General features: G+C 37.6%; 1 protein-coding gene across 4 annotated transcripts in view; it reads left to right on the top strand.

The window, feature by feature from the left end:
* Nucleotides 1–16,444, top strand: part of VPS41 (VPS41 subunit of HOPS complex) — a 110,394-nt gene that overhangs the window by 51,866 nt on the left and 42,084 nt on the right. For 3 of the 4 annotated variants that reach the window (XM_082303903.1, XM_082303904.1, XM_082303906.1), the window contains exons 8-10: nucleotides 4,446–4,565; nucleotides 7,753–7,899; nucleotides 9,115–9,181. In XM_082303903.1, coding sequence (XP_082160029.1) covers nucleotides 4,446–4,565; nucleotides 7,753–7,899; nucleotides 9,115–9,181 — 334 coding nt within the window. The remainder of the gene's footprint in view (nucleotides 1–4,445; nucleotides 4,566–7,752; nucleotides 7,900–9,114; nucleotides 9,182–16,444) is intronic. The other variant, XM_082303905.1, reaches the window with a different exon arrangement.

The following is a 16,444-nucleotide window of genomic DNA, read 5'->3' on the forward strand; positions in this document are numbered from 1 at the left end:
GTTTTGCAAATGTCTGCATAGAAAACTTTTTTCATTGCCTGAGGTGGCAAGCAAAGAGAATCTAAATATATGAAATGTGTGAGAGCTTGTGTCTCTGCCTGCAAGGCTGCAGGACTTGCTTTCCAAGGTGTTAATTCTGTAGCTCTTTGTGAATAGGTGACAGCTGGAATCTAGCAGTTGAGTTATTAAAAGTACAGCCTAATAAAAGTCCTATGGCATTTGTTTGTATTAAACATCTCAACATTTCTAGCTTCTCTGTCCGTGAACTACAGCAGCAGCTCCTGTTTCGTATCTCACCGTTGCCATCACTTTACCTCCCAATGCTGCTGTTGTCTGCAACTGCCTCCTTGCTTGATTTCCCTTGACTGCACCTCCTGCCCTCCCCTCCATCCACACCCCAGCTCCTTCGACAACAGCATTTTGTGACAATGTTTTGAAAAGTTATCTTCAGTTGAAAACTTGAGGCTCACATTATTCTCTGCCTCGTTTGAGCTCATCCAGTCCATCGCCGTTCCAAACAGAAGTGATAATTTTTTATTGTTGCTATATATTTTCCTAGGGATGCACGATTAAACAGTAAGTCTTCATGTGGCATGCTGTTCTGTGTTACTCTCTCATATCTGTTAATCTTAGCTGTGCCTGTAAATGTTTTTATGCTGAAAACAATAAATATCTATAGTGATCACTTGTAACTGTGGCAGTAGCATTTTAGGTTTTTGTGATCTTTCCTGGCTGAGGGGAGAATTGGTGACACAGGTGCCAAAAACCAGAACAAATGCCACAGGTAGGCACATCTTCACACTCGGGTAAACAAAGAACAGGACAAGGAAAATACAGGGAGTTTTTTCTCTAATTCTTATTGTGTGGAATAAAAACTAATCCAACAGTGCTGCGATAGGGAAGGGAAAGGTGGCTCTTCAGTTACAAACTGAAGTCTCAGCCTTTTTCTTCTGTAAAACTCCTCCAGATCTTTACAGAGAAGGCACTATGTTGAAACAAAGCAATGATGCTGTGCATAGTGCATCAGTAAAAGTGTGTTTCCTTTGAAACTTTTCACTGCGTGACAATAGACGTCTTTATTTCTGTGTTTTGAAGGTGGTATTTGGTAGTGGGATGAAATTGAATTAAATTGCTTCACCGTATTGATACTACCAAAGCTGTAATCATTGCCCTCTTTGTTCAGAGGATTGAGAATTCCTGTACGTAGTTTAAAGACTGGGATTACATGTAATTAGTGTTAATGCTAATGGCATGATAGGCTTTATTAAATACAAGCACTAGACTCTTTTGTCTTTCGCAGATGCACTCTAGAATAGAGTTTTAACCTCCTCCAAAAAGAGCTCAGTCTCCTGGTAGTGAAAGATACAGAGAGATGTATTCACTAATCTAAGAGAATTATATCAACTTGTTTTTAAAACCAAAATGTGTCCTGCACCGTCCTCTTGTCTCATGCATTTCAGCATGTCTTTTTTTCTTAATGATCCAGTGGACAAGCATAAGCAGTTAAAAAGATTCACAAAATAATAAGTAGTGAACTATCAGAATGCAATGTGAAGGATTGTGGGTGGGGACCCTTGAAGTCAAAGTTTATTTTACTTTATTTTAGCTATATTATCATGTCACGGTACATGCAAGAGATGCTAGAAGTGCATTCTAAGCACTACTATATTGTAACAAAGGACTAGAAAGATTTACCAGAGCAAATAAAAAAGGGGAAAATATAAACTGTATTGCAGAGAATGCAAGAAAGTTAACTTTTGTGGCTGCTGTTGAAATATAAGTACTGTGAATGCTGACTGCCAAAATATGGGATTTATGGGAAGTAAAGCCTTAAAACATTTTTCCCTTACCAAAAAGAGAGGGAGGTGGCAGGAGGAACCCTTTCAGAAACAGTAGATTTTTGTTATGGGTCTAGTTTCTCTTCAAGTTTTAAATGGCTTTCTGGTGCGATAAACATTATGAAGACAGAAAGGAAGACCAAGAAATAAATTAGGCTGCTTATTTTGAGAGTGATGCATTCAGTGGATAGCAGTTCCAAACCATATAGCAAAGTTCTGGGTCCAGAAACTCAGTTTCCAGGTGTCATTGCTGTAAGAAATAATAAATATATCATATATCAATAAAATGCAGATAATTCTATTGCAGATAAATTAGTAAAGCATGTTTTGAGATGAAATTTTTTTTTGAAGCCACGATGTTGCATGTCCTTTGGCTTCAGTGTTGGACCTATTGCACTTGCTGATGTGAAACGGGGAATTCTCGGTGCTGCAGCGATGCAGATTCACTTCCCATCTTTATTAAAGGCAATACCAGACTGTTGTCTTCTACTGCCTTGGTCTGAAAATTTAATTAAGCATGTGCTTAGAGTTGAGCAGGATCTTTTATTTTTTTTCTTTTCTCCTCACCAGTTCTTTCTCAGGTCATATATTTTCTTTGCAGCTTCTTACTTGGGTAGAGAGTCCTGAAAAAGCATGATGTTCACGAACCATGAACAGTAACAAAATAGCTGCGAAGTGTCATTCCAAGCTCGCTCTGGATCTTCTGTATAATAAATAAATTTAAATCGCAATTCAGTCACAATCAGAAAAGATTCAAAGTTCAGTTAATATAATTGACATCAGAAAGTTTTAACCTTTCACATCATCCACGTCAGTTTTCACAGCCTTGTCCAGTAAGTTCAGATGAAAATACTATATATTTGCTGCTGTCTTTACTGGACTGTATTGAAAGAGGCATCCAAGTGAGTTCTTTTTCCATCGAGCCTCTCCTTAGGAGTTTGTGAACTAGGAAAAAAGTAATTTTCAAGTCTGGATCAGCACAGTGCTTAGTTTTTAATGACATCCTCAGCTTCTGAGTGCAGCTAATTAGTTTGGGCTGAGGGCTGCTCCTGTGCTTCACATCCACCTACCAGCCTGCTAAGGCACATTCCTCTGCCTTATGAGCGTAGACGTTACCCCTGCTTTCAGTGTCATGCCTTGGTTGCTGTAAAATAGTGTATTCTGTAAGGATTTTTTTGAGTAGCCTTTTTGTAGGTGGGGAAAAAACCCTAGACTGTCTAAAAGGTGGGCCTTCATGTGAGCTATGTGAAGGGCACAGAGTCATTTTGGGTGGGGTTAAAGTGGCAAGATGAGCTTGAGTGAGAAGTTTGGTGTCTGCAGCCTACTTCACGCAAAAGTTTCTTGATAGGCTGTCCTAGGTAGTGACTGCTTTAAACTTTTGGAGAGAATACTTGTCTTTTAGTGCCATCTTGTGGCTTTAGGAGAGAGAAGCAGTCTGTGTAATTGCCGTTAAAACCCCCTTATTTCTTGAAAAGATGTTATTTTAAACAACTAGTGTCTTAATCATTTGATGTATTTATGCAAATATGGGCAGGAGGAAACCATATATAAAAAAACGTGTACCGCTGGATCTTAGGAAATATTAGCAACATAGGCACTTAATTTGGGGTTTAGCATGGTAAACATCCTTGCAGGTTGCAGTTTTACACCTCTTAATGGTCATTGTGCACTCGTGAGCTCGGGTTCAGGTTGTGCATGTGTCTGTACATGGGTGTACTCATGCAAAAGTTGGCAGGACTGGTGCCTTAGAGTATGATCTTTGTAGATGCTTCAGCTTCTTACTTAGGTATCCCTCCAAGCGCAGCACTTTGCATCACTCAAAGTGATACCATGTTATAATCCTATTAAATAACTTCCTAAAACCATAGAGGAACTGGTAGAAGAGCTGGACTGTCATGCAAACTGTCTGCATGTAGCTGGGTTTTTCTTTGCTGCTGCAAAGCATTTTGTAACATCTCCTATGCATTTAGATACTCTGGCATACCTTCCCTATTTGGAGAACCTGGGATTCCCAATCACACAAGTTTTACAATCAGCAGCACTTGTGGTACAGTGCAGTTTGCACGTGTGGGACTAACAGCATCTCTAGAGCCCCGTGGAAGGCCATGTAATTCCATGTGGGGCCAAGCAAAAGGCCAAAGTCTTGGGAGTCTTCAATTATTTTCTTTGACTACACCAGACATGTGGGATGCTTTTCCTGTCTCCTGTTTTTTGGAGGGAAGAAGGGAACCTATCACCAGATCAGTGGATAGGTGTGAGGCAGCCTGGTTTCTTTACCAGCTTTCTGAAGTGTTGTCACTAGTGCTGTAGGCTTAGGTTCTCAAATGCCTTAATTTCTTTATCCTTAAAATGGAAATAATTATACTTATTGTTCTCTGGAGAAACTTGGTGGAAGGCTTGCTTATTAATATTATTATTAAAGTAACTTGAATTCTGCAGTATACAAGATTCTCAATGTATATGTACTATATGAGAATGATTGTATTTGCTTTTGCTTTGTGATAGGTGTGTATTTTTCGTTGCTTTTGATAATGAAACAAAAAATATCTCCCATGTTTACATACAGCACTGTGTCACAGAAATATTTCTTGTTGCACTCCTTCATAGTTGCTGTTATATGAGAGAGGCTGGATGAATAGGTGGAAGCCTTCAGTTTTACATGAAGGGGAAGGAAATATAAGAAATGTAAAATGGAGAGGACACTTAATTGCTTGGGCCAATAATATGGTAAGTATTTGTCACCTCTGTTAAATGAACAAAAATACTGCTGCCTTACACTATATGAAATGTTTTAGTGTTAATTGCCAAAGTATTCCATTGAAAAATGGTACATTTGAAGAATTGAGTATAAAAGGCATTGAAGGATAGTGTTTTAGATCCCATTTCTTCGTAGACATTTCTTCTGGCATTTCGTGCTGGCTAGTCAGTGTTCACCATAGGATTGCCACTTCTGAAGAAATTAAGAAACGTAGTTCTACATACCACTGTTGGGGGGGTGTGCTGCTGTACACTGTTGTCTAGCAGAGTTTTGACCACTGCAACGTATTGAAGCAAACTGTCCGAGAAAGGAATGCCAACATAAATCTTCTTTATTGAAAAAAAACCCAAAACTTCACCACCCTCACCATCCCCCCCAAAAAAACCCTAACCTGTCTGGATTTTGTAATTTGTACTGGAGTGACATTATTATATGCGCTTTTAATGTTGCAGATTATAAAAAAATGATAGTTATAATTTCTCATTTTGGTAGGCCTCTAGAAAAGGCTAGACTTAGGAGAAAATAGGCCCTTTTTCTTCTAAGTGTAATTCATATTTTAAAGGGAACCATTGCTTTCATGCTGAGTGTTGCATTTCACCTATCACTGTATATCTAATTGATGGGTCAAGGTCTGTGTTTTAAAGCTCAGCAGTGAGGGATATGTTTTTAAGTGTGTATCATGTCTAAATTCCAAAGTCTTATTTTAAAATATGGGGAAAGTGCTTCTGAAACACTAGGTTTTTTCCTTCTGTTGTTTTTCCCTCCTGAAGGGAAGCATTTATTAAAATATTTTAAAGCCATTGTTCTTTTATTCCTTTCAAACCCAGTTTGATATGAAATTGTTAGAGGTGGACTTTTGTTTATTTACTCCCCTTTAATAACTGCATTAGAATTGAAATTTCAATGAGTGCTTGATCATCATAACATTAGCTCTTTTGAAGGTTTTGTTCTTTTCAGAGCCATGCAATTAAAATATGTATTCTAGGTGAATCTGCTGGGAATAGATAGGAGGAGAGCTATCCCTGGAGATGATGTGCCACATCAGAACACAGAATACTAATAAAATGTTGAGAGCCATCTGTCAGAGACAAAAAGTCATGGTCAGGGCCTATCTTTCAATGAAAAATGAAATGACACTTGCCCTCCAAAAGATTAATATATTTGGTTATTGGCCTTTCCCTTCCCTTCCCCCTTTACCTTTTTAAAAATTTCTCTACCCTCTAGCTAGGTTTTGTATTCCATTTTTTTCTCTCAAAGTCAGAGAAAATCTTTTATAGCCTTGCTTCTTACTGTCTGTGTGAGGCCCCCTAGTTTTTATTTTCTTATGCCTTTTTTTTTTTTTTTTTTTTTTTTTTTGGCACACTGTATGTGAGCTTGTCAAGACATTGGGTATTCTGAGATGGGCCTCAGGTTATTTAGGCAAGGTCTAATTCTGCTTGTCAGATGCTCAGGTAACCCATGTTTGCTGCTGTGCCCTCCTCTCCTTCCTCCATGACCAAGAGTGTAAGTTCTACAAACTGAGACACCTGAGGACCAAATCCTTAGAGGCATTAGACTGCCTAACTCCCATTTGAACAGGTTTTAGGCTCCTTTATGATATGAAGTTGACTCTGGAAGTCCTTTTGGTTCATGATGCAAATGGCATACTTTTAATTATAGAGGATCCTATGCTAGTGGTTTGAAAGGCACTTGAAATGTAAGCTAGTCTATCCCATGTAGGATTTACTGCCTTGTAGAAAAAACAAAAGTGTGATATGGGTCACTTTTATCTGAAAATCATCCTTGAAGACAAACTGGTAAGATTAATAAAAGACAACTTTATTAAAGTCCAGTTCAAGCAAGATTGCAAATGTTATCAGATGAGCTTAGAAAACACAAAACGTAAGCTCCTTGTTTATACTACCCAGAGATCTGGGCTCTGTGTGTTGCAGGTGCTGTGTGTAAGTTGTTAATTTTTCTTTTTTTTTTTTTTTTTTTTTCTGAAACCTTGATGGCTGTTAACTTAGGAGATGTGAATAGGAGTGTGTCCCATGCTCACAGTTCTTCAGTGACAAAGATCACTGGAGAAAAAACTCAGCATACGCCTATACCACTTATTGGTCCTTCTGATTTTAAAAAAAGGGAAAAAAAAAAAAAAGAAAAAAAAAAAAAGAAAAAAAGGCAAAACCTGGCTTACACCATGACCCTCATGTTTAGACTCTTTGACTTAAAAACAGTTGAATCTGTACAGCTGGGGACATAGAAACTTGGGGGGGGGAACAGAAGCAGGTAGGAGAATCTTTTAAATCATTTTTCTCACTAGAAAAATTCTAACATGGAATGGCATCCTGGACGCTGACCTTTCAAGGTTTCTTCAATCCCCTTTTCTGTGATCATGCGAGTTGTTTTTTCTGCTCACTGAGCTTAAAGGAAATATCTACTAAAATGCTTTGGTTTATTTTGGGGACTTTTGTTTTTAAATCACTAAGAACAAGTCATTACTTAACATGAAATTAATCTCCATTTTGCTATTGCAAAGGTTATAGCTCACCTTTTCTAAATGGCATGGAAAAATCTGATTAATGGCTCTTCCCCCCCCCCAATGACTTTAATCTTCCTTTCTTTAAACTTTTTGTTCTGTTAGTTTGGGAGATTTCCTGAGGAGGCAGTGTAAAATCTCAGCATACAAAACCAACCATCATTTAAATATGCTTGCTTTTCTGTTTTAACGTTAGAGTAGAAATGCATTTCTGGAGAAGTACAGATTGGCCTCATTTATCTTAATGAACTGTTGCTTCACATCTTTTCTTTTTCCAAGGTGGGAATTTCTGCTTCTCTACAGGGGCTGTTGTGGAAGAGCTGGGATTTTTTCCAGTAGTAGCAGCAGACCAACAAGCTGAACTGTTGCTAATCTGTCACTCATTCGCTTATTATATCTTTTCATTTGGCATGTGAATTTAAAATATCTAACTTACTCTAATCCCTTCGTTCCTTCTGTCACCTCCTGGGTTAGATGGGTCTTTGTATCAACAGCTTTTTCTGTTGGCACGCTCAGCCATACCCTGAAACTTATGCCATAAACTGCTATGACTGCCTTAGCGTACAAAATAATATATGGGATGTGGTGAGTAGGAGTTTGTCATACTGAATAAAGTTCTCTTGTATTTAAACTTTCAGGGCGTGAAAATACTCGACATGATCTCCAAGCAAAGAATTACCAATGTGCCTCGAGATGACATAAGCCTTCGCCCAGATATGTATCCCTGCAGCCTTTGCTGGAAGGATAATTTAACGCTGATTATTGGCTGGGGAAATTCAGTAAAGGTGCAATTACCTGTCTTTGTAATAAATGCTTGCTGTTATCACAGACAAACAGAGGATTATTTCTGAAAAGCAAAGACAATCGAAAAAAATAGAATTTGGTTTGACTACAGTGTGCAGAACTCCTGCTGCCATAGAAATGTCATTGAACTGACCCTCATGAGGAGGAGGAGGAGTGATAGACACCCAGCGGTCAGACAGATCTCTCTGTGTGAGCACGCAGCGAATGTAATCCTCAGGGACACTTCTCTCCCCTGTGCCTTGGAGAGATTTCCTCTTTTGAAAGCTTTTAGTGGGCTGTTGAATTTGTTTCTTTTGATTAGCATTAAGGAAGAACAACTTACCATGAGGTATTTTTGAAGGGGATTGTTTTGGGGGTGGAGGAGGTGGTGACTGCTGAAACAGCCACGTAATTTCGGTCAACTATGGGGGAAAAAGAAAGAGGTGGGGTCGGGGACAGGCTGCTTGGGGGTTTGTTCTGCTTTCAGCAGGGAACTGGCATGTCGAACTTGTGCGTTGCAGACTGACTGATTTGTTCAAACCAGCACCAGACATGAGTCTGTTAGCAGCCTGTTAGGTGTTTTCTAATAACAGACTGCTACATCACTGCACAGTGGGAAATGAGAAGTGCTTGGTAGGAGTAGATGGAAAGGGAGGGTAAAGTGAAGTAGGTGAAGTGTAAAAAGCTTTTGGAGCATTAAACTTAGAGTTTTACAAATGAGGAGGTTTATCGTAAGTTTGGCATCTGTCTTCCCCCTTGTATTGTGCGTGCTTCACAACATTTGGGTATTTGTATTTCTTTATGTGTACATACTCTCCTTCTATTATTGGGAGTTGCAGTAGCATATTCTTACTGAAATTGTAAGGTAATGAGACACAAAGTGTGAGGAGTTACCAAAACCAAACTCACATATATGCAACTATGAAGAAATCATAGTGAACAGATGTTTTCAGATTTCTCTTGTGTGGTCCATCTTCCTTCTCCTCTCCCAGTATATGCATAAAGCTGTGAACTACAGCTACAACTTTCCTGTCTGGTTTTCTTCTTCAGTGATGCATTGTCACTGTTTTACAGCCTGTGTTTTTCAAAATACCGAAATGCATGTCTGAGAAATGCCTCATTAAAAAAAAAAAAAAAAAGGAATTTCTGAGAAAAGTTAGTATCATTTTAGGAATTACAATTTGTTCATCATAATGATCCAAATATCTGTTTCCTAGATTTGCTCAGTAAAAGAACGGCATGCCAGTGAAATGCGTGACCTTCCAAACCGCTATGTGGAAATAGGTATGATTGTACGAATGCGCTCTTTTTCAAAATTATATAAGCTTTAAAGGTCTATTTTCACATTCTAGCCTGGAAAAGCTGTTACAGTTCAGAGGCAACACGTAGTCATAACATAAATGTCTCCTCATTTTTAGTTGATGAGGTTGTCATAATGTCCTCCTGCATAGTTTGGGATTTTTTTGTATTCATAGAGTGTCTTAAATTCTGTGATCATCTAAAGTCAGAGATCCTTGTGTGAAAAGTGGGTGTCTTAATTTTCCCTTCACGCAGATTCCTACAGGGAACTTGGTTTTTCATCTTGGTTAAATGATGATCAGTGTAGTAGTAAGGAGAAAATAGATGCTACTTTATTTGATTATGTATTGTTTGACTACAGTGCTCATAACATTTTTCTCTTTTTTTTTTTTTTTTTTTAAAACATCTCTTTAGTATAATGCTAGAAAATTGATTGGAATTTCTTTTCGCTGCCTTTTTTGCTTCTGCATTTTATGGCTCTCCTTTGCTTTCTTATTGGTCTAGTTTAGGTGATGTGAATAAATTTCATTATTGCTGATTAATAGGAAAGGTCTTGACAAAATGTGTGTATTAAGTAAAGTGGAATTCAAAGGAAATTTGGAGGGGAAGAGGGGGTGTAAACAAAAAGTCACAACTGTCCCCAGAAGCTTATTCTGGGGAAAGGAAATATCTATGAAGAGGTAGTGCTGGGAAGTTAAACAGGCCCTCTGGGACTCTGCAGACCAGAGTGGACAACAGTTTGTAAACTTTGGTGCTTCCTTGTCTTGACTGTAATGACATGAGATTGTAGACAAAAGTGTTCAAGCAAGATCCTGACTCGTGTCAAATTATAATGGTGCATGCTATAGGTCTATACTCTGCTTTCTGATTTCAGGAAAGAAGCATTTTAAAATAGCTTCTGAAAATCAACTAGGAGACTTATTAAACTCTGTAGGAACTCTGGATACTGTGAGACAGTGACATGCCTGACACTTCACTGAGACCTGAAAGCTATTTGTTGTTTAAGATTACATAGTCCCAACAGAATAATTAACTGTGGAATCTAGGATATTTGAGAGAATTTTGTCAAGGAGAAGCTCAGTCTTGACTTTTAGCCTCAGATCTTTTATATAATCTTTTCTGTACCTGTAAGTAGCTTTTAGAAAATAATTAAATAGGGTTGTTTACATAGTGACAAGTGAACAGAGGCAGCTTCTACTTCAGCTATAATGTGTCTATGTGGAGGGAGCTAGTCTTATGTAACTGACTATTCAAACTTCTTTTAAAAAAAAAAAAAATAAAGCTGTCATCAGACTATTTAAGTGCAGACCTGAAGGTTAGAAATTTTTGTAGAAGTAACTTTTTTGTCTTACAATTTTTAGTCTAAAATCTTCTCTGTATTCTTGAGGACTGGTGTTTTATCTCACTTAACCTGTTAACAACGTGCTTGAGATTTTTCTTTCTGGTTTCAGGTCAAAGCACTGGAACAGCTCTGCCAAATGCTGTTAGCAGCACTCATTGGAACGTGGATATTAGATTGGGAGGGAAAAGAGGGAGACGTTATTTGTTCAAGTCTCAATATAAATTACAATAGCTTTTGATGTAATCACATAGAAGGTCTTCTTGAGAGCTGTGTGTCATGCCATAGCATCTATTTCAATTTTATTTCAACTTTACTTTTCAAAGGCATAGCTGGAAGGTCTGATATTATTAATGGGCAGACCAGCAGCCACTATAGTTTTTTTGCAAGACCATTAATATCCTAAGTGGATGCATAAGCTGATACACTTTCATAATGTAAAGAATTTACACAAGGCAGGAATATCCTTCCGTGGCAGGATAGCTGAATATCCTTTAGATGTTTTGGCTCATAATGTCTTGGCATCATGCTTATGAAAAATGAAACCCATAACACAGTATAACTTTTGTCATGTTTAATGTTTGGGGTTTTTTTGGTTGGTTGTTTAGGTTGTTTTTTTTTCTTTCTTCCTGCTCTTACAATTCTGCAAAACTAGAGGTGAAGTAGGAGACTTTGTTCTCTGCTAATCAGGGTAATACCTATGGAGCCTATGACAATATAGTGTTTTCTCATATCTTAATGGTTTCAGATTTATACTCTTTTAGAGCCATTTTGAGGGCCTCAAAGGTCCACAATAATATCATAGTAAACCATGATGGCATCAGTAGATCATAAATGTTTCTTCAATGGTTTGCAGCCCAGTGAATAAGGAAACGGAGCATTTCCTGCATTGCAAGTTAGGTACATAGGACCCTGTGTAACAAGGTCCTCCTCATCTTCCGATTCTGTCTTGACACATAGCCATAGGTACTCTGAGGCAGGAAATAAATACGGTATCTACTGTGATGCTAAACCTGGTGGCCCATAATGTGGGAAAGTAACAACGCTGAACTGTTTTAGCTGTTCTATTTTAAAGAAGATAATGCCATGATTAGGCGTAAGAGAAATTAGATGAAGTATACAAGTTTCATGCACTGAGATCTGTGCGGCATTGCTAATTTTATTTACATCTTTCAGTATATTAATGGTACTTTTCTTCAGTAATCTTTTCCGTTGTCTCTGGTTAAATGTTACAGTTCATTGCCTATGTAGGTCTTCATTCAGTGTCGACAATAAACTCCAATGAAATGTTTCTATTTAGGTTTAAATGTATGTTAGCTGAGCAGATCCTATCAGTTTAGCTCTGTCAGCTACAGCTGTGAAGTAGTGTATTGATTAGAAAGTATTGGTATTGAATTACAGGCTTAACGTGGACTAAATGCCGTTGTGATCCTTCTTAAAGAGTGCTTGACCTCTGTGCTTGCTCCTGATGCGTGTACAAAAGCTGTAATGCTGGACAACTTCTGGTCTGAACAGGGAACCCTTCGTCAACTGGAGCCTGCAAGAAGGATGGTTGCTAAAGAATTAATTAGCACTTTGCAGTTAATACGATGCCTTTTCAATGTGAAATGGGGCATCTAGTCTTCGATGGCCTTGTCAGGTAGCTTGTGATTTTATATACTTTTGTAGAGAAGTACTTCATCTCTGCCTCAGTTACTCAGGTTGTTAATGATAGCGGAAAATAGAGATTAGCACTGAAAGTCAGTACAAGACTTGAAGTCAATTAGAGACTTCCTATTCAATTTATTTTAGCCCAAATTTTATCTGAGGAATCTCAGCTTAATTCCAGGAGCCAACCAGCCAGCAATGCCTCTTGAGCACTTGTCTTCCTTCTGCATTCCCGCAAATTCTCCATGAAGTAGAATTCTGTTTTAAAAATTACTGTTTTGTGGGTATGCTTGTAACAACACATCTCTATGTTTTGTGAGGGAATAGCTGTATAACTGCACAGCAAGGTACCACCAAGCATTGAGATTGCACATTTTTATCTGAAAAGAAAATATGGGAATATTTACTTTTTTTATTTGTAAAGTGAGATACTGGGATCTACCATACCAGCATTTTTCTCTTTATATAGACAGAACCTAATGAATGAATGTGATGAGCAGGAAATTAACTGTGACTAAATGTCATCAACTTTATATGCTGATTTATGCAAACATTTCGTTGGAGCAAGTCTGCTACACTCTGAGAAGCAAATTGCCAAAAAAAAAAAAAAACCCAACCCATTTATATAGCCAATTCCACTTAGACTTTTGCTCATCCTGTTCTGTCGCAAGCCAAACCGATCATTTATAAATTTCTTGATAAAATTAGTCAAGACTATCAGACTCCTGAATATTTTCCCTGTTGGTTAACGAAATTTTCTCAGTTCAACGCGTAATGGAAAAAAGAGTTTTTCAGAAAATCAACTCTGAAGCTTTGAAACCTAACCTCCTGACTTTCCAGTTGTCATCAAGGATTCCACGGGATTTCCTTAAAGGTTGTGTGTGTCAGTAGCTAGAGAGTTGTACAGGCAATTGCCATATTTCTAAAGATGTTTTTTATTGCTGTGTGAGGTGAAACAGGGGTAAGATGATTTCAGCACCACGGTACCACTTCTATTTCACACAACCTGACTGCAGGTAAAACAGCAAATTGTAACACTGTGTATAGTAGACAAAACATTTTTCTAATTTAATTGAAAGAATAAACCTCACCAGATGGATGATTACTGGCATGATGAGGTAGTGGGCTTTTTTCCTGATGTTGCTTATTAGTGTGATACTGTAATTGGGAGAAATTGTTTTGTTTTAGTAGCAAAATTCTTGCTCGTTTCCATTCTGTGCAGGTAGCAAGTAGTAAGGCAACAGCTTTCAGTGACAGAGGCTTTACAGAGTTTTGATTTTAAGCCTAAGTGGTGTTTTTTGTTCAGTGATCATATTCAATTAACAGTATCATTTTCATTGCCCTGCTTTGCTTTAATGAAGATGCTCATCCTCTTTGCCGTGTGCTATTTGAAGTTATATATAGAATGATTGATTAATTGTTGCTAAATTTTCTCTCAAGCTTTCCTGGACCTTCAACATTTGAACAAAAATAAGTTTGAATATGAATTTTCCAACCGTTTTGATTATAAATAAATAGTAGAGGGTATGAATTCCAAGTTTGGAAGCATCAGTTTTTGTTAATCATTGATGTATAGGACCCACCATTGATTTTAGTCTTACCCTACTGCTCTTCCTACTGAAATTCAAGGAAAAGGATAGTCCGTTAAAATGCCAAAATATGTATGTGATTAGGTAAATAGTTGCTTGATTTCACCTATAGTAGTACAGGTAGAAAATTTGCAGGGAGTTCTAAGGGTATTCAAGCCCAAATAAAGGACCTTCATGTGGGTTACTTCACTGCTCCTCCCCAGAAATTTACAGTTCCTTTTGAGTCGCAGCTGACATTTCTTTAACTGGGCACATCCTGAACTTTCTGCTCAGGCTTCTAGTCAGAGGTAGGTCTGCCCTGGAAATTTGAATGTATGAAGGCTGTTGCGGAGTCTTATGGGAGATAGCAACCATTTGTAAGGAAGTACTTAAATACTGGGGCACGTGTTTGTATATGAAGATTTTCAGAGAAAAATACGAATGTTAAAAATTTGAGATTTGTATTTTCTTCAAGGATTATGTTGGATAGTACACCTGAAAGTAAGAATATTCTTTTATTTCAATAAAAATATACCATGTATATATGTTTATGCTTTGTGATTTGCTTCTATTCATCTAAAGACAGCTTAAGTGATACTTATATGGGACTTTTTGTGATCTTCTAGCTGGAACTGAATGCACGTACTGTGGAAAAAAGAAAAAAAAAAAGTCGTCTTATATTTTATGTCAGATGCATCTGCATGAACATGATCATAGCTAATCAAAACATGCCATTTTGTATACTATTTTGTTTTGCATAAATAACCTAGCTCAGTAAAAGCACTGATGGTGGAAATACCATCTTGAAAACGCTTAAGGGTATGCTGTACTGTGGCCTACAGCAATGACTGCAATTTTGCAGATGTGCCTGAAGTAGCTGGTTAAAAGTTAATTTGGGAATGTGCAGTGGCATCACCCCCAGCAGCTAAGAGTGCACCAGAGTTCTAGGTAAGCTGGGCCAGTTCATGGTGCTTTGTGGCTCTGCTGCTGTTGATATATGAGCGGGCTACCTAAAAATTAGCTTGTGTGTTGGCTTTTCCATTTCTTTCATATATCATATGGAATTAAAAAACAACAAACAAACAAACAAACAAACAAAAAAACCCCCAAAAAACCCCACTTCTTTTTCTCCACACATTAAGTTTCATGTTAATTCTCTGCATGCTAGTTCAGCTTCCTGCTTACTTTCCCAAAAGACAGTGTTGAAACCTTGGCCCCATTGAAATCAGTGGCCAAAACGTCTGACTGTAACCAGAATTTCAGTCAATAAATCTGCAGTGGAAAAGCAGGGGCTGCTTTTTGAGATTTGATTTAAACGAAATAGACTTCTTTTAGTTTCAGTCCACAACATGTGTATTGATCTTTAAATTCCAGAGAAAGTTGCTTTATAGAGTTTGGGTAAATAATGTAGCATATATTATCTTATTTTATATTATTTCTGTAGTGTGGTATAGTTCATGTATTTAATTTAATGAACAATGAAAAAAGATTTACAGGTTTCTTCTTTTTGCTTCCTGGTAATTTGTTTGACAGCTGTACATAGAGGCTGAACATAGAGTAGATCCACTGTCAGCATATCTTCCATCTTTTCTTATGACAGGCATAAACATGTATGACACATGGCCATACCTCGGTCATTCCCATTTACTTCAATACTATGTTTGTTTTAATTGTTTTGGATCCTTTTCAAATTAACAGCATTTCTGCAATACCTGTATGTTGGATTTTTTTTTTTCCCCCTTCATCACAACAGTGTCCAGAGAGTAAGTCAAATTAACCTATTAGTGTTCTGTGCAGCTATAACTTCTGTAATTTTTTTCAGTAAAACTTTTTTGATTAGCTGCATCAAAGGTTTTTATCAGGTCAAGAAGCACTGTCGATGCCGGCTATTCTTTGTTCAAGGCTGTAGCAGCAGAGAAGGCATTGTGTTTCAACAAGGCCTCTTGAGGAGGATGAGCTGAGAGAAAGCTGAAAGTGAAACCAAGGAAACTAAACTCCTATTTAAAAACAAAACTTGAAGTGATGATTTTTATTTGTTTATTTATTTTTGTCTGACAGAACAGTACTACCGCTTGATCCTAAATACACCGTTACATGGATGTTGCAAACATTTTCACTGGCAAAGGAACTAAAGTTCCAGTGAAAGTCAAAGAAACGCACGTGGTTTTTTAAAACTGTCCCCATAATCTTTATAAAGGTATCATTCACCATGCTGTTTTCCTCTCCAAATTCAAACCACAATATTTTATATGCCTTTGATAGCCTTCACTTGACACTTTTTAAAGCTGAAATGAAAGTTTCTTTGCTTGTCCTTCTAGCCAGCATTATGGATTTGACTTTGTTTTTTCTTTTCCATGTTTTTCCTCCTGCCTTCCATATTCTTTTAAAATGCCAAATACTAAATTGTAAACTGGGAATAAGATATGTTATGTAGATGTTTCTGATGTGGTTTGTTTAAAATCATCAATCAGAGCAACACGTGACACAGTCGAAGTAATATCAGTTTTGCAGGCTAGAACAACAAAATTACGTACAGGATTACAAATGTGAACCAATTGTCTCCTAGAATAGGTTGAACGCTCCTACCCTTGTGCCGTGCTTTGGTCCGCTGGTGATGTCAAAGTGTCAACAGTCATTAAGAGAAAAACAGTATTTGCTTATTCATTGAGAGACAGGTGTCAAATCTGTACTTTA

The sequence above is a fragment of the Platalea leucorodia genome (assembly GCF_965183815.1).
Source record: "Platalea leucorodia genome assembly, chromosome: 1".
Taxonomy (NCBI): Eukaryota; Metazoa; Chordata; class Aves; order Pelecaniformes; family Threskiornithidae; genus Platalea; species Platalea leucorodia.